Consider the following 22850-nt stretch of genomic DNA (forward strand, 5'->3'; position numbering starts at 1 on the left):
CTATATTGTAATATACTTTTGATTGCATATTAGGCTACCTTGTGATGTGTGTGTATATTTTATGGATTTTAACTTTATTTAGAATAAGGAATTCGGAGGAGGAGAGTAACAGTGGAAAAAGTGGTGGCTGGGCTGTGGCATATACTGTGTTACCACAACTCAGCACGTGTCTTACTGTGTTTAGGTGATGATAAGGAGTGGGAGCAGCAGTGCTGCTGGCAGACAGAGCTGGTGGCTGGGCTGGACAGGGTGAACGTGTGCGTGGAGAAACTGCAGCAGGACCAGGAAAGATGGACAGCACAGAGAGGAGAGCAGACGCCATCAATCCATGTCATGGTCAGATCTAGCATAGTTCAATCCGATTACGCAAACATATAGATCAAGTAAACACAAGGGGCCGGTTTCCCGGACAAAGATTAAGCTTAGTCCTAGTCCTAGACTAAAAAGCTTGCTCACTAGAAAAACAAAATCCTTTTACGGTGAAGATGAATTGAGTAATTTATTAAGGGGAGATGGATCGTAATCTGCAGATGAATGCATGTTAATGTACAAGAAATGAATGTGTCACAATGACTCACAAATATGGAAATGTGTTGTTTTGAGTCTCTCTTGTATCTCTCCCAGGATGGGAAACTGAGACAGAGAGAAATATGGGAGCAGCTAAACTCCAGGCAGGCAGAACTAGACGCTGCTCTTATAGCGCTGCGCTGTGTTCGAGAACTCTGCCAGCTCCGTGCAGATACAGCGCAGGTAAGCACAGGCAGAAAACAATACAATCACGGTCAGTTGTGATACAGCCTGGATTCGAACCAGTAGTGATGCAGTTCCTTAGACCACTGCGCCACTCGGGAGCCCAATTGGGAAAGTGACAAATGTTTTGTAGTTTTGGTCTGTACTCCAGAACTTTGGATTGGATACAATGACTATGAGGTTAAAGTGCAGACTGTCAGCTTTATTTTCATCCATATCGGGTAAACCGTTTAGAAATTACAGTACCTCCCCCCACCCCCCCATTTTAGGGGACCAAAAGTATTGGGTATTAAAGTAGTAAAAGTGAAGTATTTGGTCCCATATTCACAGCATGCAATGACGACAAGCTTGTGACTACAAATTGTTTGGATGGATTTGCTGTTTGTCTTGGTTGTGTTTCAGATGATTTTGTGCCCAATAGAAATGAATGGTAAATAATGTGATGTGTCAATTTGGAGTCACTTTTATTGTAATTAAGAATAGAATATGTTTCTGAACACATCTACATTAATATGGATGCTACCATGATTACGGATAATGATGAGTGAGAAAGTTACAGAGGCACAAATATCATCCCCCCCAAAAAAAATTATCCTCCCTTTTTATTGTAATAAATAGGTTAGAATGTCTTGGGGGCATGATATTTGTACGTCAAACTTTCTCACTCATCATTATTCACGATTCATTCAGGATTATCTGTGATCATGGTAGCATCCACATTAATGTAGAAGTGTTTAGAAACAAATTATATTCTCATTTACAATAAAAGTGACTCCAAAATGACACAATAATGCATTATTTACCATTCATTTCTATTGGGTACAGAAGCAATTGAAACACAACCAAAACAAACAGCAAATCCATCCAAACAATTTGAAGAGACACAACCTTGATGTAGTCATTGCGTGCTATGCATATTGGACCAAATACTTCACTTTTTACTGCTTTAAACCTTACAGTACAAGTCAAACGTTTGGACACACCTACTCATTCAAGGGTTTTTCTTAATTTTTTACTATTTCCTACATTGTAGAATAATAGTGAAGACATCAACACTAGGAAATAACACATATGGAATCATGTAGTAACCAAAAGTGTTAAACAAATCAAAATATATTTTCGATTTTTCAAAGTAGCTACCCTTTGCCTTGATGACAGCTTTGCACACTCTTGGCATTCTCTCAACCAGCTTCACCTGGAATGCTTTTCCAACAGTCTTGAAGGAGTTCCCACATATGCTGAGCACTTGTTGGCTGCTTTTCCTTCACTCTGCGGCCCGACTCATCCCAAACCATCTCAATTGGGTTGAGGTCGGGTGATTGTGTAGGCCAGCTCATCTGATGCAGCACTCCATCACTCTCCTTCATGGTCAAATAATAAATAAATAAATCACAGACAGACAGAAAAACCCTTAAATGAGTTGGTTTTCTAAAACTTTTGACCAGTAGTGTATACTGTAAGTGAATTTCTAGCAATGTCTTTGGTCCCCTAAAATGGGGGGACTATGTACAAAATGTGCTGTAATTTCTATACGGTTCACTTGACATGGATGAACTTTAACTTTGACGTAATAGTCATTGTATAATTTCACAACCAATTGTTCAGGTTCCCAATACTTTTGGAGCTCACTGTATATTTGTTATTGAATGAACTATCCCTTTAATATAGTCGACTAGTTTTGCCATTGAGCGTATCTTTCTATCCAGTCTGTGTTATCAGGTTCCTTCTGGTACAAGGAGTTTGGGCTGGCCAGGCTGATGGTCCCCAGTAACCCTCTGAAGGTGGTGTCGTTGACCCAGCAGAAAGCTGTGCCTCTCCTGGAGCGACTCATTCAGCTACTGGAGGAGAACAAACAGCCAAGTCTCTCCCCGAGCACCTACCACCAGCGCATCTCTGGTACCTCAGCAAGCATTATGTTGCATTTTTCAGTCTTGTTTTTTTCCTGATAAGGATGTTGTTTTCATAGCTTTTTTGTCAAATGTGTGTTTGTAGGTGTGTCAACAAAACAGACGTTTGGATTGGAGACATGTTCTCGTGCATGGACAGAGTCCGTGCCTGTGGTTAAAGGTAGGCGCAATAGACAGTGGTCCTAGTGGTTCAGATGGCTCGGTTGGTTGGAGCATGGTACTGGCAACACTAGTGTTGTGGGTTGTCACAGATAGACTTAGTCTCTGCTAAAGGATCACACTGTTCTATGTGATAGAACCATTCTACTGCGGTTGCTCGTTGTTCATAACACTGCCTTATCTAGTAAAAATGGATCTATTTTTGATGAGTTACTGTTGTTAACAGTGAGAGATGTCTATCAAGGAATCTCCACCCAGTCTCTGAGAGAACCAATGAAGGCTCAGCCTCAGGACCAGGATTCTAAGGGCCCCAGTGTCCCCCAGCCCAGTCCTACTCACTCACAGACAGCTCACAGAAAAACTGCAATCTCTGACATACACTCACAAGGTAAGATTCATTGATTCATGATTTAATAAATGAATTACCTTTACTTCACCATAGGCTCTGCTGATCATATTTATGAAGAGTCCTAATGATGTCCCATTCCTTCACAGAGGGCCAGCCTATGAAAGAATCTGTTCAGCAGTCACATGTCTGTGTCCCCACACTGTCAGGTAAAGAACAACATTGAAGTGTACTGTGTATTACGAAAGAAAGATTTAACATGACTATTCTTTTGTTTTGACTATAACTGTGTGCAGAGAAATTGTCATCTCACCTCGTTTCAATTCTACTCAAGAGCCTTGACTATGTCTCCACCTTGTGGGCAACACATTGACTACATATAGTGTTTGGACGAATTACAGAAGTTCTCAAACATGATCACAAGGATGACTTGTTGTGAAAGTAGCCCTGAGATAAGTTATGAGTGTCTCATAATGGCATGTAAATGTTTGGATGTGACCTGCTATATGTGTATATAACATTTTGCCAAAAAAAAGAAACTGCTTTTAAATTGTACTTAGCTTTGTTTTTATGTAGACCCAGGGTTGTTGTTTAATTTAGTACTGTGTGTACAGTATACGTCTGTGATGATGTTTCCCATACAGAGGGGGAGTGGGATAAACTGCTGGAGCTCTCCCCACTCTTCCAGCTTCTAAAGGGTGTGGAGAGGAAGCTGAGGGGCCCAGCGCGAGATGCAGGGCTTCTGAGGGGGGAGCTCGACGGTGAGTTACACAATAACCTGTAGAGTAAAACGCAGATTACAAACGTCCTGTGATGTGTTTGGGCCAAGAATTGTAGAGATTCAAGAGGACCCTCACACACACGATTGCTCCACCACATACCACAATATATAATAACCGAACAATACACAATAACAAAGAAAACAATGTTTCGTTTTATATGTACTTCTCTTGCTGCAAACCTTTAGTCAGCAAATAGTTTGTACCAAAAGCAATAACCAAACCCCCCAAAGAGGAAGTAAAGGATGACACTGGCATGGAGAAAGATCTGACTAAGAACATACTGTACCACCTCTTTGAACAAACGGCTTTGTGACGGACACTTTCAGCCAGTCCTTGTTCAACACAAATGTAATTTGACACGGTAGTAGTTCATATTTGAGACCAACTCTGGCGTTCAATAAGGAATCAATAAGAAGACTATTTCAGAAACGGTGAAAGTCTGAACAGAGAAACGGGACAGGAAGGAAGACAGTTGGGAAGCTTCATCATGGGATTGATGGCGGGATGGGCGAGATGCTTTATTAGTCAAGTTGAGGTGAGATTAGATATCATTTCTGTGTGGAGCACTTTGAAACAAACTGTCATGGTATGCACTATACAAATAACGTAATTCTTAGATAAGGATTACCATCCACAGTGTTGGGAAGTAGTGAACTACATGTATTTCAACTAGTAATTTAACTACATTTTGCAGTAACTTGGTGGTATTTGAACAAATTTCAACTTAGTTAATTACTTTTTTCCCATGTAGCGGTGTAGCTAACTACTGGAACTATGTAATAATTTTCTTTCTTTTTCACCATCAGGCCTGCTAATTCTCACTTGAATCATTGTTTTTGTGATTAGTAAGCTAAATTACACATTACAGTATGTTACCATATGACCCCAAAGTGACCTGTTCTTGGAATTTGTAGTCAGATGATTTACATAAGATCATTTTTCACTAAGTACTGTAGTTTAGATGAAGTTAACTACTTTTTCAAAAGTAACTTTAGTTAAGTAAAGTATACTTTTGTTAAGGGTAGCTTTAGGGTAGCTTAACTTCTTCCAGTGTGAAGTAATTGGTAGCTTCGTAAACTATATATTCAGAGTAGCTTCCCCAACACTGACCATCCATCATAATCAAATCACCCCACCATCACGGGGAAAAAGCAGCTAAGGTGTCTGACATAGCAACATAGGTGTCTGACATAGCAACATAGGTGTCTGACATAGCAACATAGGTGTCTGACATAGCAACATAGGTGTCTGACATGGCAACATAGGTGTCTGACATAGCAACATAGGTGTCTGACATGGCAACATAGGTGTCTGACATGGCAACATAGGTGTCTGACATGGCAACATAGGTGTCTGACGTAGCAACATAGGTGTCTGACGTAGCAACATAGGTGTCTGACGTAGCAACATAGGTGTCTGACATAGCAACATAGGTGTCTGACATAGCAACATAGGTGTCTGACATAGCAACATAGGTGTCTGACATAGCAACATAGGTGTCTGACATAGCAACATAGGTGTCCGACATAGCAACATAGGTGTCCGACATAGCAACATAGGTGTCCGACATAGCAACATAGGTGTCCGACATAGCAACATAGGTGTCCGACATAGCAACATAAGTGTCCGACATAGCAACATAGGTGTCCGACATAGCAACATAGGTGTCCGACATAGCAACATAGGTGTCCGACATAGCAACATAGGTGTCCGACATAGCAACATAGGTGTCCGACATAGCAACATAGGTGTCCGACATAGCAACATAGGTGTCCGACATAGCAACATAGGTGTCCGACATATCAACATAGGTGTCCGATATAGCAACATAGGTGTCCGATATAGCAACATAGGTGTCTGACATAGCAACATAGGTGTCTGACATAGCAACATAGGTGTCTGACATAGCAACATAGGTGTCTGACATAGCAACATAGGTGTCTGACATAGCAACATAGGTGTCTGACATGGCAACATAGGTGTCTGACGTAGCAACATAACACCACAGCTGCTTCTTATCCTTCGAGGTTTCGCAACACCGGGAGTCATTATTCCTCTCCCTTTGGCGGTCGTTGTTGACATTTACATTTGAGTCATTTAGCAGACTCTCTTATCCAGAGCGACTTACAGTTGGTGCATTCATCTTAAGGTAGCTAGCTGAGACAAGGTGAGAAAACCATAGAAAATACATAGAATCCATAATAATATGATTTGTTTCAGTCGGACTATGAAATTAGTTACAAAATTACACAACAAAAATGCAACCAAAAGGCCAAACCGGACCACTTGTTCAGGGAAAATCTCAACCAGCTGTGGTTGTGAAAGAACTAGAAAAAGATCTGTATCAAAGTGAAAACAAGCAAAAGACAAAATAGCCATTGCCAAAAAGACAATCCCCTGTTAACAACTGCTTTGGTGCTTTGATAATTATTACCACATGTCCCACCCACAACACAACTTTACTTGACCTAAAATGTATGCTTTCAATTGTGATAATACACAGCCTTTTGAGAGTTCCTAGACTACTTGTGCTACGTGAAGTGTGAATTGATAACCCAGCAAGCAGAAATGGGCAACTGGGTTTATGGATTCTTTCTGTATTTCAGGCAGAGCGAGCTCTTTTATTGACTATCTGGATGCACAGTGGGAGTGTGAAGGAGAGCTGCTCCTTCTTGACCCAGATCGTCTTAATCCCAGAGAGTTCCTGGTCTACCACCATGGACTATTCCTACTGCAAACACTACATACTCTCGAACTGGTTAGTCACTCACTTTCTCTCCCACATACTGAGAAAGGTTAGTGAAGGGTCATAGTTCAAAGCATTGTTTAACTCATTTTTCCTATCAAAAGGAGATTCGTTAATCGTTACTGTCTGTCTAAATGTATTTTTCTTTGTCAGTGTGAATGTTCTTAGCACCAATTGTTAACAATACTATTACTCCCATAGACTCCAGCAGTGTCACTCCAGATAGCAACTAGGCTTCCATCCAATAACTACAAATACAATGCCTTCCGAAATTCCTTCTTTTATCAGGTGATGTCCCAATTTCCGCTGTGTGTGTGTGTGTGTGTGTGTGTGTGTGTGTGTGTGTGTGTGTGTGTGTGTGTGTGTGTGTGTGTGTGTGTGTGTGTGTGTGTGTGTGTGTGTGTGAGAGAGAGTTTCTATTTTGGAATGAAATATGCATTGGGGAACAGTGTGCATGTTGAACAGCTCTGAATCGTGCAGTTTAGCATCAGACGTTTGTGATGTTAACATCTGTGCCACATCTGTTTGCTACTAACTGATGTCGTGTGTTGGTAGGAGGCTGAGGAGACATTGTTTGTGCGTCGCCAGAGACTGCAGTCAGTGGGAGGATTCTCTCTGCTCCTCTTGCACTGTCTGTCACATGTCGCTGTTGGGGACATGAGCGTCGACTCCAGTCCTACCTTCCAACGGGCTTTCTTCAAGGTGCTGCCAAACTCTGTCTGCGTCCCAGAAAGCAACCTATTTCCAACATAGTGCACTACTTATGAGCCCTGGTTACATTGGATTACAGTTACATTCTTTAAAAAACAACTGAATATATTTTGCATGACTTCTGATGTCAAGATGTGTGCTGCAAGTGTTTGCCTCAAACATAACGGAAATGGCAGATAGTTGAAAGCTGTGCCGAGCCACACTGCTCAGAAGTGACCTTTCAGTGTGAATGGAAGCTGTTCCTGTCTCTTTTAATCTTATCTATTTTGAAGTCTCAAAAAACTGCTTAGTTGCTTTCCACAGAATTGTTTTCTCTCCTAAAAAAGTCCGCCCACCACGTACTGAGAACTGAATCCTCGCAGAATTTATGTGAATCTTTGTGTCAAAAGGATCTCTAGTTTCAGTGGAAACACTACAACTTTATTGTCCATTAGTATGTGGACACCCCTTCAAAATAGTGGATTCGGCTATTTCAGCCACATCTGTTGCTGACAGGTGTATCAAATTGAGCACACAGCCATGCAATCTCCATAGACAAACATTGGCAGTAGAATGGCCATACTGAAGAGCTCAGTGACTTTCAAATTTCCTCCCTGCTTGGGCTGCCCCGGTCAACTATAAGTGCTGTTATTGTGACGTGGAAACGTCTAGAAGCAACAACGGCACAGCCGCAAAGTGGTAGGCCACACAAGCTCACAGAACACGAATGCAGAGTGTAAAAATCGTCTGTCCTCGATTGCAACACTCACTACCAAGTTCCAAACTGTCTCTGAAAGCAACATCAGCACAAGAACTGTTCGTCGGGAGCTTCATGAAATGGGTTTCCATGGCCGAGCAGCTTCACACAAGCCTATGATCACCATGAGCAATACCAAGTGTCGGATGGAGTGGTGTAAATCTTGCCGCTATTGGACTCTGGAGCAGTTGAAAAGCGTTCTCTGGAGTATGGAATCACACTTCACCATCTGGCAGTCTGACAGATGAACCTGGGTTTGGCGGATGCCCCAATGCATAGCGCCAACTGTAAAGTTTGGTGGAGGAGGAATAATGGTCTGGAGCTGTTTTTCATGGTTTGGGCTAGGTCCCTTAGTTCCAGAGAAGGGCAATCTTAATGCTACGGCGTACAATGACATTCTAGACGATTCTGTGCTTCCCAACTTTGTGGCAACAGTTTGGGGAAGGCCCTTTGCTGTTTCAGCATGACAATTCCCCCGTGCACATTCAAGGTCCATACAGAAATGGTTTGTCGAGATCGATGTGGAAGAACTTGACTGGCCTGCACAGAGCCTTGACCTCAACCCCACCTGTAGGATGAATTGGCAAGCCGAATGTAAGCCAGGCCTTATCGTCCAACATCAGTGCCCGACCTCACTAATGCTCTGGCTGAATGGAAGCAAATCCCCGCAGCAATGTTTCAACATGTACGGGAAAGCCTTCCCAGAAGAGTGGTGGCTGTTATAGTAGCAAAGGGGGATCAACTCCCTATTAATGCCCATGATTTGGGATTTTTGTCATATAGTCTACCTTTGTGCGATTGTAGTCTGTCACCGTCTCCGGTTTCTTCTTCTGGTCAATGCCAATGGCAACAGTGGGATGCATGGTGCTGAGGACCATGCAGCTCACCTCTCTGTTTGTTCACTGTTCCGAACAGGTCTACTTTACAATCAACTTGGCTGCCAGGGAAATTGATGTAAAGAAGTTGTCCATAGACACATGTCTGCCTTTGTCCTGATCTTGTCCATATTCTGATTGTGCCCACATATAAACCGTTGCATCTACACATGGTATTAAAATGTCTCTCACCCATCCACCGTGTCCACACTGTGACCGGATTTCCCTGCATGCAAATCATTTGACAGATATTGTTTTTCAAAATAATATTCAAATAAAATGTTATTGGTCACATACACAGGGTTAGCAGATGTTAATGCGCGTGTTGCGAAATGCTTGTGCTTCTAGTTCCGACTATGCAGTCAAATCGAACAAGTAATCTAACAAATTCACAACAACTACCTTACACACACAAATACACACACATGTGAAGGGATGAATATGAATATGTACATATAAATATATGGATGAGCGATGGTATGCAGCATAGGCAAGATGCAGTCGATTGTGTAGAATACAGTATATACATATGAGAAGAGTAATGTAGGATATGTAAACATTATTAAAGTGGCGTTATTTAAAGTGACTAGTGATACCTTTATTAAGGCCATTTATTAAAGTGGCCAGCGATTTGAGACTATTTGTTGGCAGCAGCCTCTCTGTTAGTGATGGCTGTTTAACAGTCTGATGGCATTGAGATAGAAGCTGTTTTTCAGTCTCTCGGTCCCTGCTTTGATGCACCTGTACTGACCTCGCCTTCTGGATGATAGCGGGGTGAACAGGCAGTGGCTCGGGTGGTTGTTGTCATTGATGATCGTTTTGGCCTTCCTGTGACATCGGGTGCTGTAGGCAGGTCGTTTGCCCCGGTGATGCGTTGTGCAGACCGCACTATCCTCTGGAGAGCCTTGCAGTTGAGGGCGGTGCAATTGCTGTAACAGGCGGTGATACAGCCTGACAGGATGCTCTTGATTGTGCATCTGTAAATGTATGTGAGTGTTTTAGATGACAAGCCAAATTTCGAAGGCACTGTTGCGCCTTCTTCACCACACTGTCTGTGTGGGTGGACCATTTCAGCTTGTCCTTGATGTGTACGCCGAGGAACTTAAAAATGTACACCTTCTCCACTACTGTCCCGTCGATGTGGAAGGGGGGGTGGGGGTGGGGCTGCTCCATCTATGTTTCCTGAAGTCCACGATCATCTCCTTTGTTTTGTTGACGTTGATTGAGAGGATCAGCGGGGTGGAGATGTTGTTTCCTACTTTCACCACCTGGGGGCGGCCTGTCAGAAAGTCCAGGACCCAGTTGCACAGGGCGGGGTCAAGACCCAGGGTCTCGAGCTTAGTGACGAGCCTGGAGGGTACTATGGTGTTAAATGCTGAGCTGTAGTCAATAAACAGAATTCTTACATAGATATTCCTCTTGTCCAGATGGGATAGAGCAGTGTGCAGTGTGATGGCGATTGCATCGTCAGTGGACCTATTGGAGCGGTAAGCAAATTGGAGTGGGTCTAGGGTGTCAGGTAAGGGGGAGGTGATATGGTCCTTGACTAGTCTCTCAAAGCACTTCATGATGCCAGAAGTGAGTGCAATGGGGCGATAGTCATTTAGTTCAGTTACCTTAGCTTTCTTGGGGACAGGAATAATGGTGGCCATCTTGAAGCATGTGGGGACAACAGACTGGGATAGGGATTGGTTGAATATGTCCGTCAACACACCAGCCAGCTGGTCTGCGCGAGGGATAACATGTTTAAATGTTTTACTCACGTTGGCCACGGATAACGAGAGCCCACAGGCTTTGGTAGCGGGCCGTGTCAGTGGCACTGTATGTGAGCAAAGAAGTTGTTTAATTTGTCTGGGAGCAAGACGTCAATGTCCGCGACGGGCTGGTTTTCTTTTTGTAATCTGGAATTGATTGTAGACCCTGCAACATACGTCTCGTGTTTGAGCCGTTGTATTGCGACTGTACTTTGTCTCTATATTGACGCTTTGCTTGTTTGATTGCCTTGCGGAGGGAATAGCTGCAGTGCTTGTATTCGGTCATGTTTTTGGTCACCTGCCATAATTAAAAGCGGTGGTTCACGCTTTCAGTTTTGTGCAAATGCTGCCATCAATCCACGGTTTCTGGTTAGGAAAGGTTTTAATAGTCACAGAGGGTACAACATCTCCGATGCATTTACTAATAAACTCGCTCACCGAGTCAGCGTATTCCTCAATGTTGTTGTCTGAGGCTATTCGGAACATATCCCAGTCCACGTGATCGAAGCAATCTTGAAGCGTGGAATCCGATAGGTCAGACCAGCGTTGTATTGACCTGAGGATGGGTGTTTCTTGTTTTAGTTTCTGTCTATAGGCTGGGAGCAACAAAATGGAGTCATGGTCAGACTTGTCGAAGGCAGGGCAGGGGAGGGCTTTGTATGCGTCGCGGAAGTTCGAGTGGCAATGATCCAGAATACTACCAGCTCGTGTCGCGCATTCGATATGCTGATAGAATTTAGGAAGTATTGTTCTTAGGTTAGCTTTGTTAAAATCCCCATTTACAATAAATGCAGCCTCAGGATGGGGGGGATATACACGGCTGTGACTATAATCTAAGAGAATTCTCTTGGAAGATAATGTGGTCGGCATTTGATTGTAAGGAATTCTAGGTCAGGTGAACAAAAGGACTTGAGTTCCTGTATGTTGTTGTGATTACACCATGAGTCGTTAATCATAAGGCATACACCCTGCCCTTCTACCAGAGAGATGTTTGTTTCTGTCGGCGCGATGCGTGAAGAAACCGGGTGGCTGAAACCGACTCTAACAATATATCCCAAGTGAGCCATGTTTCCGTGAAACAGAGAATGTTACAATCTCTGATGTCTCCCTGGAAGGAAACTTGTGCCCTAATTTCGTCCACCTTGTTATCTAGAGAACAGGACATTGGCGAGTAATATGCTCGGAAGTGGTGGATGGTGTGTTCGCCTTCTGAGTCTGACCAGTAGGCCGCTCCATCTGCGGCGACTGCGTTTTTTTGGGTCGACCTCTGGGTTAAGATTGCATGTCCAGGGGGAAGGTATGAACAAAGGTTCTGCTTCGGGAAAGACGTATTCCTGGTCGTAATGATGGTAATTTGACATTGCTTTTATATCCAATAGTTCTTGCCGGCTGTATGTAATAACACTTGAGATTTTCTGGGCTAACAATGTTAGAAATAATACATAAAAAACTAATAACTGCATAGTTTTCGAGGGACCTGAAGCGAGGTGACCATCTCTGTCGGCGCCATTTTCCATGGGATGCATATTCATAAACGTATTTTAAGACAAATATTGATGCCATAAGTCAATGGTGCCACCTGTGATTTCATTTGGAGGGGAGGATAATTATGATTTACATGGTTTCACTGTCCAGATCCATCTACACTTGTGAGATATACAGACACAATGCATCCCTGACAATGTCTTTAATCTACACCTGTCCAAAATTCTGGGCATAATGCATCCCTGACTACCTCTGTAGGTGGTCAGTAAGATCTGATCACAATCAGATCACAATGTGTCTTTTAATCATCTATACCTGCCCAAAATTCTGGGCACAATCAGAATGTGGACAAGATCAGGACAAAGGAAGCAGGTTAGGACCAGGTATAAACAGGGTTTCTGAAGTGGTTGCACACCTATCAGACCAAAATTACTCCACATCACTGCTCTTTCCGCCGTATGCCCCGCAGATATACAAGAGTGCAATAAAGGCATGTCCCACCCACATACTGTTTACTTTCCTGTGCGCATGAGTGACATTGCAATCTCTGATGTGCTACATCTGAATGTCACATAAGCAAAGAAAACTGTGGAATGCACTGGCAGTTTGTCTCTTTGCGTGAGGTGTAGAACCTGCTCTCTCTGTGAGAATATTCTGGAAAAGCCGCCTTCCTGTTGCGTTCTCGTCACTCTTTCTACCCAAACCATGCCATCCCTCCCAGACTTCTGTTTCACCGTGGCAGTTGGGATTACCGTCTCAGTTGGCAAAACTCAGGTACCGGAGGCGGAGGCTTGAAGTCAACATCAGAATCAGGTGAAGACTCATCAGCAATGCTGCTTTCAAGCTCAATATCCGATCCTCCGTCCGTCTCCAGCTCATCTAAATTCTTTGTCCAATTGTTTGTTTGGGATTGCCATTGTGAACTACACACGTTGTATGTTTTATTCAACGTTGGGGGCGACGTGAGAGTTAAGCTACTATTCAAAGAGGTAGGGTTTCAGACATCTTCGAAAGATGGGCTGGGACTCTGCTGTCCTGACTTTAGGGGGAAGCTTGTTTCACCATTGGGGTGCCAGGACACAGAAAATTGGCATACACAAATTGGCCTGAAACTAATCCAAGGCCACAATGACAATCACAATTACTGAGCAATCAGACCGTTCAAACAGCAATGATTAATTAGGCTACTAGGGAAAAGACAGCACTTAATCTCAATGGCCCTAACAACACCAACTGCTACTTATTGAATCCAAAAATATACTTGCTGCTCTTGTAAGAGTTCATCATCTTTCAAACTATAGATGACGCACTAAGACTGGGGCCAAGTAAGGCTCCTTAAATAGTCAGGGAAGACAGGCAAGGCCACTCTCTCTTAAAGCAATTCCACAAATAGTCCACAACGACAGTTACATTTCGAACAAACTTAGTTCTCTGTCTGTTGTAAAAGTAGGCTATTGCAAACATAAGCACAACATAAAGAGGTGGTCGAGCAATTTTATGTAATTTTTTCAGGAGGGGAGTTACATGCAGGAATTTACATGCAGCTACAGTATGTAGCCTGCACAGCATATCAAACAAGCAAGACACAGACAGGCAATCAAGAACAATGCAATGTTATGTTTTCTTCATAATTGCAAACATTGGCTAAACAGGAGGCTATATCGCACCACAATCATCACACAAAACACAAATTGTTTTGCCCCAATGCAATGTGTAGACTGCGTCTTGCTTGTGCCTACGGCATTATCCGTTAGCCACAGACATAGTCGTAGCCTTCATATATATTTTTGGAATGTTCATTCAAATCGCAGCTGTTCAGAAATGCGAGATAGGCTACATCATCATATTGATCAAATTGGTTGAGGATTCAGAAGAGGGTGAGTAAAGAGAGACATTTGAATGTGTGTGTAAAATAACATATGCGCAGAACGTGATTTGGATCCTTAGATTTTAGAAAGAAGTTTCCAGGCTGGGCGGATTCTAGTGTTAATGCTGTGGGACATGATGTGTGCCAACTAAGGTTTTTTTGGCATAGAAGTTGTACAGCCACCTAAGAGAGGAGGTGATCGAGAGAAATTGCTGTTGCAGAGAGGCATATTATATCAGTGCACTACAAACAGAGCCCTAGAGGCCTGAATTAAATATTTCTGTTGGGTTACTTCCTGTGAGCAAATGGTGTGCATTTCTTTTTTTGTAAAATAAAACCCCCAAGTAAAACAATATATAAAACAGTATATCAATTATTTGTGTAAATAAGGATTGTGAAAAAGAAAGAAGCAGTGCTACATTGTGACGTCATCTACGGTGCCTTCAGAAAGTATTCATACCCCTTCACTTATTCCACATTTTATTGTGTTACAGCCTGAATTCAAAATGGATTCAATAAAAAAAAATCTCACCCATCAACAGACCCCATTATGACGAAGTGAAAACGTGTTTAAACATTTTTGAAAATGTATCGAAAATGAAACACAGAAATATCTAATTGACATACAGTGGGGAGAACAAGTATTTGATACACTGCCGATTTTGCAGGTTTTCCTACTTACAAAGCATGTAGAGGTCTGTCATTTTTATCATAGGTACACTTCAACTGTAAGAGACGGAATCTAAAATCCAAAAATCCAGAAAATCACATTGTATGATTTTTAAGTTATTTTTGTCCGGTATTGGAAACAGTTTATTCCGTCATAAATTTTATCGATTATTTACATTTTAGAGTACCTGAGGTTGGATTAGAAGCATTGTTTGAAATGTTTGGACCAAGTTTACAGGTAACTTATTAGATAATTTGTAGTCATGTTGGGCGAGTTGGAACCAGTGTATTTCTGAATCAAACGCGCCAAATAAATTGACATTTTGGGGATATAAAGAAGGGATTTATCGAACAAAACAACCATTCATTGTGTCACTGAGACATTTGGGATTGCAAAAAGATGAAGATATTCAAAGGTAAGGCATTTATTATATCGCTATTTCTGACTTTTTCGTGTTGCACCTGCCTGGTTGAAAAATGTTTTTCATGTTTTTGTATGCGGGGCGCTGTCCTCAGATAATCGCATGGTGTGCTTTCGCCGTAAAGCCTTTTTGAAATCTGACACAGCGGCTGGATTAACAAGAAGTTAAGCTTAATTTTGATGTATTACACTTGTATTTATATGAATGTTAAATATTTATATTTCTGTAGTTTGAATTTGGCGCTCTGCAATTTCACCGGATGTTGTCAAATCTATCCCGCTAACGGGATTTGAGCGTTGAGGGATCCCTATGAGGTTTTAAGCAAATTGTTACTCCTGAATTTATTTAGGCTTGTGTCTTTACTATCATTAATGCGATGATTATTTTATCAAATCAATTAACTATGTGTAATTATTACAATGATTAAATTAATCCTGTAACAATGAACTCATTAGCAATCTTGGGGCATCACGGAAAAAGTTTAACGAGTTACCGTTTTCCGAATTAACTCTTGAAGATCTCTTACATTTCAGTCATCAAACAGTCATTCATGAATTGTTACCTTCTATCAGTCTCATTCTGAATGTCGCAAAACTCTTGGATATCTGCGCGAACAGTAGCATAAATTATGAATCAGCGATATACAAATTGGCTTAATTATTTATTTACTAACTAACAAAATAATCACACAGAATTACATAAACACACAAACAGGATAGCTTACACATTGATTACTACACAATGTAATAAAAAGTCCCTAGTGGACTAACCCGATATGATGGCTTGGTAGACAATGGAAAGGGGTGTGGACAGATAAAGAGCGGGAAAGACAGAGTGGGAGAGACAGAGAGTGGGCTTATTGTACATACATGTGAAAATACGCCCAGCGTAAATATGGATATTTAGCTCCCTAACAACTGCTCATTCGGATTTTGAAATGCAACACATATTTACGCTTGTATGTCTTTGTTGTCTTTCTGTTGAAATCGGCGGTCTGTCTGGGGAGTAATTCGACAGAAGTCTCAAAGTCGTTCGTAGTTTGTTCAGCGGGCTCTGTTCGTCAGAATAGAGTGGTGAGAGCAAATTGTTCTTTGTCTCTCGTTTTCGTTCGAGTTTACTAGACTATTTTACATGCACAGCTGCAGACTATGAATGTGTAGTTTTGTAGTTTTTTTTTAACCATTTCAACGTGTACAGCTGGCGCTGCACGTAACTGGTATGTATTTAAATTGCCAACCATTTCAAGATGTAGCCACAGCTCCATACTTTCTGGTCTAATGTGAATTTGGTCACGAGGGGGGGTTATGCATTCTGGAAAAAGGGGCGTTCCATGACGCTGACATAATGTCTGTGCTCACAAGGGTGTGGTCACTGACTGACTGGTTAAGACCTCAAATGAAAAACAATTCTCTCATTTAGAAGGCTAACATCACATTACATCTCACAAATAGTTTCATATTTAATCATATAAGTTCATGAACATTTAGATGTAAACCTGACAACTGGGAAATATACACATTCAGAGATACAGTTACATTGTTATACCGTCCTTAATGAGATCCCAAAACAACAACTGATCTGACATAATTGTTCTTTAAGTACCCACGGACTGTTCCAACTGTTTGGATTACAGAAATATTGTTTAATTATCCATAATTAACCTGGATGTCACAGTACTACAAAATCTCTCTCTGTTGTAACAAAGCGATTTTAAACTTTCCTTTTCATTGGGTGGCAGAGAGCGAGTTCCTGCTGCTATTTACGACCGTCATAAAACGGCCAACCTTCACCCCCTCTGCGGGAGAGAGAGGGTGCTGAAGAGCAGACCCACTGTAACCTGATCCTTCAGATCTTCACAGGAGAGTCATGACACTTGCCCGAAACAAAGGGGTTGAATACTTAATGACTCAAGACATTTCAGCTTTACATTTTTCTTTTTAATTTGTAAACATTTCAAGAAACATAATTAATCTTTGACATTATGGAGTGTAGGCTATTGACCCAAAATCTCAAATGAATCAATTTTAAATTCAGGCTGTAACACAACAAAATGTGGAAAAAGTCAAGGGGTGTGAATACTTTCGGAAGGCTGTGGGTAAATGCCTATTATTCTCCAAACGCTGATGATGGCTGTCGCCAAAACATGTCCGTTTGCTCTGACCTCTGCTGCTTAAAAACACATTTAAACTTGAAGAATGTTTCAGTGATTGTGGGTTTTCCCTTTCCGCAGTATATGCCTTTTGATCCTGGCACTCAAATACTCTTTGTTACTATAAACTCTTGAGTTAAGCACGCCAGTGGAGGCTCTAAAGTTATCCTTTTTAGATAAAATATATTCACGTCACTAAATAATTGATTAAAACACACTGTTTTGCAATGAAGGTCTACAGTAGCCTCAACAGCACTGTAGTGCACAATGGTGTAGCTGGATACAATTACTTTCCGTCCTCCTCTGGGTGGGTACATTGACTTCAATACAAAACCTTAGAGGCTTGTGGTTCTCACTCCCTTCCATAGACTCACACAGTAATTATGACAACTTCCGGAGGACGTCCTCCAACCTATCAGAGCTCTTGCAACATGAACTGACATGTTGTCCACCAAATCAAAGGATCAGAGAATGAATCTAGTACTGAAAGCATAAGCTACAGCTAGCTAGCACTGCAGTGCATAAAATGTGGTGAGTAGCTGACTCAAAGAGAGAGAAAGACAATAGTTGAACAGTTTAATTAATTAAAGAAGCAAGAGAGAGCGAGAGATTTTTTTTCACTTTCACTTACTTGGCTAGCGAATACAGCTAACTAGTTTAGCCAACTCAAACACCTGGCTCAAACAGAAAGGGATGCTATGTTAGCTAGCTGGTTATGGCTATTCAACAGTGGAACTCTTCCAAGCCAAGGTAAGCTTTTGGTTTTATTTGTTATTTTATTTGGATCCCCATTAGCTGTTGCAAAAGCAGCAGCTACTTTTCCTGGGATCCACACAAAACATGAAACATAATACAGAATGACATAATACAGAACATCAATAGATAAGAACAGCTCAAAGACAGAACTACATACATAAAAAAAAAAAAAGGCACACTGTTGTGGAAATTCAGTACTGCGAGAGACTTGATCATTTCTTATTTAATCTTATTTAATATTGATTAATTATTGCAATAATGAGGCTGGTCGACCCCCCCACTCTTGAGTGTTGGACCGAGTAACCTAACCTTTACACAAATGCAGAGTACTATATATACAGTGGCTTGTGAGAGTATTCACCCCCCTTGGCATTTTTCCTATTTTGTTGCCTTTACAACCTTGAATTAAAATCGATTTTTGGGCGGTTTGTATCATTTGATTTGCACAACATGCCTACCACTTTGAAGATGCAAAATATTTTTTATTGTGAAACAAACAAGAAATAAGACTGAAAAAAAAACTGAAAACTTGAGCATGCATAACTATTCACCCCCCCCCCCCCCCAAAGTCAATACTTTGTAGAGCAACCTTTTGCAGCAATTACAGCTGCAAGTCTCTTGGTGTATGTCTCTATAAGCTTGGCACATCTAGCCACTGGGATTTTTCCCATTCTTCAAGGCAAAACCGCTCCAGCTCCTTCAAGTTGGATGGGTTCCGCTGGTGTACAGGCATCTTTAAGTCGTACCACAGATTCTCAATTGGATTGAGGTCTGGACATTGACTCGGCCATTCCAAGACATTTAAATGTTTCCCCTTAAACCACTCGAGTGTTGCTTTAGCAGTATGCTCAGGGTCATTGTCCTGCTGGAAGGTGAACCTCCATCCCTGTCTCAAATCTCTGGAAGACTGAAACAGGTTTCCCCCAAGAATTTCCCTGTATTTAGCGTCATCTATCATTCCTTCAATTCTGACCAGTTACCCAGTCCCTGCCGATGAAAAACATACCCACAGCATGATCCTGCCACCAGCATGCTTCACTGTGGGGATGGTGTTCTCGGGGTGATGAGAGGTGTTGGGTTTGCGCCAGATATAGCATTTTCCTTGATGGCCAAAAAGCTCAATTTTAGTCTCATCTAACCAGAGTACCTTCTTCCATATGTTTGGGGAGTCTCCCTCATGCCATATTCTTTCCATTTTTAATAATGGATTTAATGGTTCTCCGTGTGATGTTCAAAGTTTCTGATAATTTTTTATAACCCAACCGTGATCTGTACTTCTCCACAACTTTGTCCCTGACCTGTTTGGAGAGCTGTTTGATTTTGAGATAATGAAGGATTGTTCTAGTCCAAAGCTATCTCTAGTAAAACACATTCTTGTCTATGTAATGCAGTCTTTAACTCATATGTCAGCTCAAGCCATCTCCAGTGACCGACCATATGCCCTGATTAGCTGCAGGGATCTAGAGTGGAGCCCATGAAAACACAGAATTAAACAGAACAGATATGTCCTGTTTGTTAAGTATTAATTGCTAACTATTAATTTAAACAAACCAGGTAAATAAGATTTTTTTCTATCACAACACATAGCCTACTTATCAATGCATACACACAAACTATCTAGGTCAAATAGGGGAGAGGCGTTGTGCTGCGAGGTGTTGCTTTATCTGTTTTTTGAAACCAGGTATGCTGTTTATTTGAGCAATATAAGATGATTATTAATTTACCTTGGCCCACCGGTGTAACTGCTAAACTGCTGACTGTACACTGTACTGCATGATTGCAACAGGTTTACTAATGCATTAGTTCTAGTAGCTAGCTATGTTGACAATGATGTTAATATGGTGACAATGATGTGGGATGTGTGTAGCGGTTAGCGATTATGATATGAAGGTTTGGCTTCGAAAGTTTTTTTTCGCTTGGTCACAGAAAGCTGATGTGTTGTGCACTGAAGTTCACAAGCGAAGGGGAAAAGGTGAAAGGAGGGGAGCATGTAGATGCGAGAAGGAATACAAACAGCATGATCCCTTTATTGTTGTATGTGGCTGCTATGAAAGTGAACTGTGTTTGCATGTGATTAAAGGTGTATTCATTCCACCGATTCTGTTGAAAAACGTTTCTTAAACGGAAGCAAACGGGAAAAAAACAGGGATAGAAAAATACCTACATTTGTCCAATAGAAACTCTTGTTTGCAACTGTTGGACTAATAATAGATAGATCCCCTACTGTAGATGGAGGCAAGAGTGGGCAATGCGGTATTGAATGTGTCAATGTCTGTCACCTTGATTACTCAAATTTATCTCGATCTCATTGTAAACTTTAATTTATAGGCTAGGTTGTAAGCAACCTCATGATGGGTATAGGGAACATTTGAGTATCATGTAGTAGCCTAAACTTATTGATGTTACATTGAGCTGGGTGAATGGAATATGAATGACAGTCATCCAATATGCTGTAATAGAAATAAGGCCATGCTCATAAAAAAAAAGAATCGTCCTCCCTCATCTTAAACGACACCGACCGCCACAGGAGCACGCCAATTCCTCATTCTATTATAACAAGGCTTATGATATGTTATGATCATTATAAGGTTATTATAAGACATCATAGACACTCAAGACAATTAGATTTATCATAGTTTCATAATGCTCTATGTCTGCATCTATAAGGTCCTACAGTATGAATATGTTTACAAGGATATCTAAGTCTTCATGAGAAGGTTACGTTATAATACTTTTTTAAAGACTAATTTGTGCGTATAAGAAGTTATAAAGCATTATATGTAATATGCTACTGTTTTTCTTTCTTAGCTGCTGCAAGCGTGTCTGGGTGAGCTATTCGAGGCCCGACTAGGGAGTTCCTCAATGGGTATGGAATGTACTGCTCCACAGAGCTCCATGCCATGGGACTCCCACCCCACCTCCCTGCTGGAGGGGCTTCAGAGGCCCAGTCGAGGGCTCCTTTCACAGGAAGTATGTTCTTCCTCTCCGGGGAATCGACATTAGCACAATGTCTTGCTGGCATTTTACCTCAACGATTATGATAGCTAGAAACAATAAATAAACCATCTATTTGGGTCTTTCCATATAAAGTGATACCGAGTTTTATTTCTAAAGCATTCCACACGTGATGGAAAACAACTGTCTAGCGCGTGTCAGCCTCAGTCAGTGAATCTTTGGCAATTATCATGTTCCATTCCTGTTTCCTGTCTTTTTCTTGAGCAGGAGGTGGAGGGACTCCTGCAGAAGCACAGGGAGGATTTGGTGTTCCTCCATGTTGAAAGGCTGTTGAGAAAGAAGAGCTTGGGGCTCTGAACCATGGAAGTGCGTTACAAAGCCCAAGAGGAAAATACTGATCAAGCTCAGTGATTCTCAACCAGGGGGGCTTATGACATGATTTAGGGGTCCCTGGATTTTGGGAAAGCATTTTAGTAAGCGTCGGAATGGAAAATGCTGAGAGCCCCTCACATACAGTGCTGAGTACAATTCATGATGGGTGATCTGCTTGGGAAAAACACAGTTGTGTATGGACTGGCAACTGATGAAAGACCAACACTTTCTCCTTGGAAGTGTGACAGGGAGGTTCTTCATGCACACACACACCAATCCTTTTACAATCTGTATACAACCTGACCGTGACGTCACAAAAGACATCAGACTGACATCACTGCAACCAGGTTTGCCCACTGGAACTAGAATGCTGGGAGGGTGGTGCAGGAGGTGTCCCTCAACCCTATGTGTGTTGAGATTAATTTTTTAGGATCATCAGTTGCTGTTGTCAGTTACAGGCACAATCTGTGATATTTCCTGCTGTTCAATGGTCATATCAATGAGTACCAATTGGTTCTTGAGGAATATAACTTATAAATAAATGCCTTATGAACTTCGTGTAACTGCATTATTCTATCATAATCCAAAATATAGGTTGCAATGCTCTATGTTTTTGAATTTTCCATGAATTTAAAGAAATGTGTATGTTTAAAACTTTTATATCAATCTTTTTGATAACCCTTGTATCCATAGCTGAGTGTATGAATTTGACAGTGGTTGCATTTCTTCAGTTCCACCTCCCTGCTTAAATGGCGGCGGCTGCTGCTGTTGGGCTGAAACATTGTGGTGTTAAAATCTAGATTGTAGAAGAGGTTTTGAGTTTTAGGAAATTGGTATACACAGTATTGACACGGGACACTGTAGGAGGACAGATACGTCTTAAAACCTTTTCAAAAATCTAAGACTGATTTATAAACTTTTTGCCATGATCAGTCTGTACTTTTGATGTAAACCGTTATGCCTGTATTGCTTGTATCAACATTTCTATGTCTCAAATGTGCTTGGAAATAAACAAACAAAGACCATGAATTATGGCGGATTCATGTGTTTATTATTACATTTGACAGTCAGGAAGCTTTGTGTATTTTCTCAAACCAGCAACTGCAACATCCACAGTCAAGTTCTACCTACTTGTCTCTGAGTATGGAGCGCAAGAGCTGGTCAGTTAATGGCTTTCAGGGCGTTTGTTTACACTGGGACTCGGTTAGAGCACAGCTTGTCCTCATCAGGGTAGGTCTGGGCTGGTGTGTTGTATGAAGTCGTAAAAAGGAATGCAAAGGGCAAAAGATGGTGCAAAAACATATCCTCCTTTTTCACTCCCGACTAGTGAGTTTCAGTGCAACAATAATGATGAGCAACACAATCCCAACAACAAATCCAACGATGTTGAGTATCTTGGCCATCCTGGA

At 41.5% G+C, this 22850-nt stretch overlaps 1 protein-coding gene across 1 annotated transcript in view; it reads left to right on the plus strand.

The window, feature by feature from the left end:
• Nucleotides 1-22470, plus strand: part of LOC139547481 (uncharacterized) — a 60073-nt gene extending 37603 nt beyond the window's left edge. Inside the window, exons 20-31 of the mRNA XM_071356365.1 lie at nucleotides 185-336; nucleotides 625-750; nucleotides 2457-2646; nucleotides 2743-2817; nucleotides 3043-3204; nucleotides 3312-3371; nucleotides 3807-3923; nucleotides 6551-6702; nucleotides 6892-6978; nucleotides 7246-7392; nucleotides 20923-21084; nucleotides 21337-22470. Coding sequence (XP_071212466.1) covers nucleotides 185-336; nucleotides 625-750; nucleotides 2457-2646; nucleotides 2743-2817; nucleotides 3043-3204; nucleotides 3312-3371; nucleotides 3807-3923; nucleotides 6551-6702; nucleotides 6892-6978; nucleotides 7246-7392; nucleotides 20923-21084; nucleotides 21337-21426 — 1520 coding nt within the window. The 3' untranslated portion in view covers nucleotides 21427-22470. The remainder of the gene's footprint in view (nucleotides 1-184; nucleotides 337-624; nucleotides 751-2456; nucleotides 2647-2742; nucleotides 2818-3042; nucleotides 3205-3311; nucleotides 3372-3806; nucleotides 3924-6550; nucleotides 6703-6891; nucleotides 6979-7245; nucleotides 7393-20922; nucleotides 21085-21336) is intronic.
• The last annotated feature ends 380 nt before the right edge of the window (nucleotides 22471-22850 follow it).

This window comes from Salvelinus alpinus, chromosome 21 (genome assembly GCF_045679555.1).
Source record: "Salvelinus alpinus chromosome 21, SLU_Salpinus.1, whole genome shotgun sequence".
Lineage (NCBI taxonomy): Eukaryota > Metazoa > Chordata > Actinopteri > Salmoniformes > Salmonidae > Salvelinus > Salvelinus alpinus.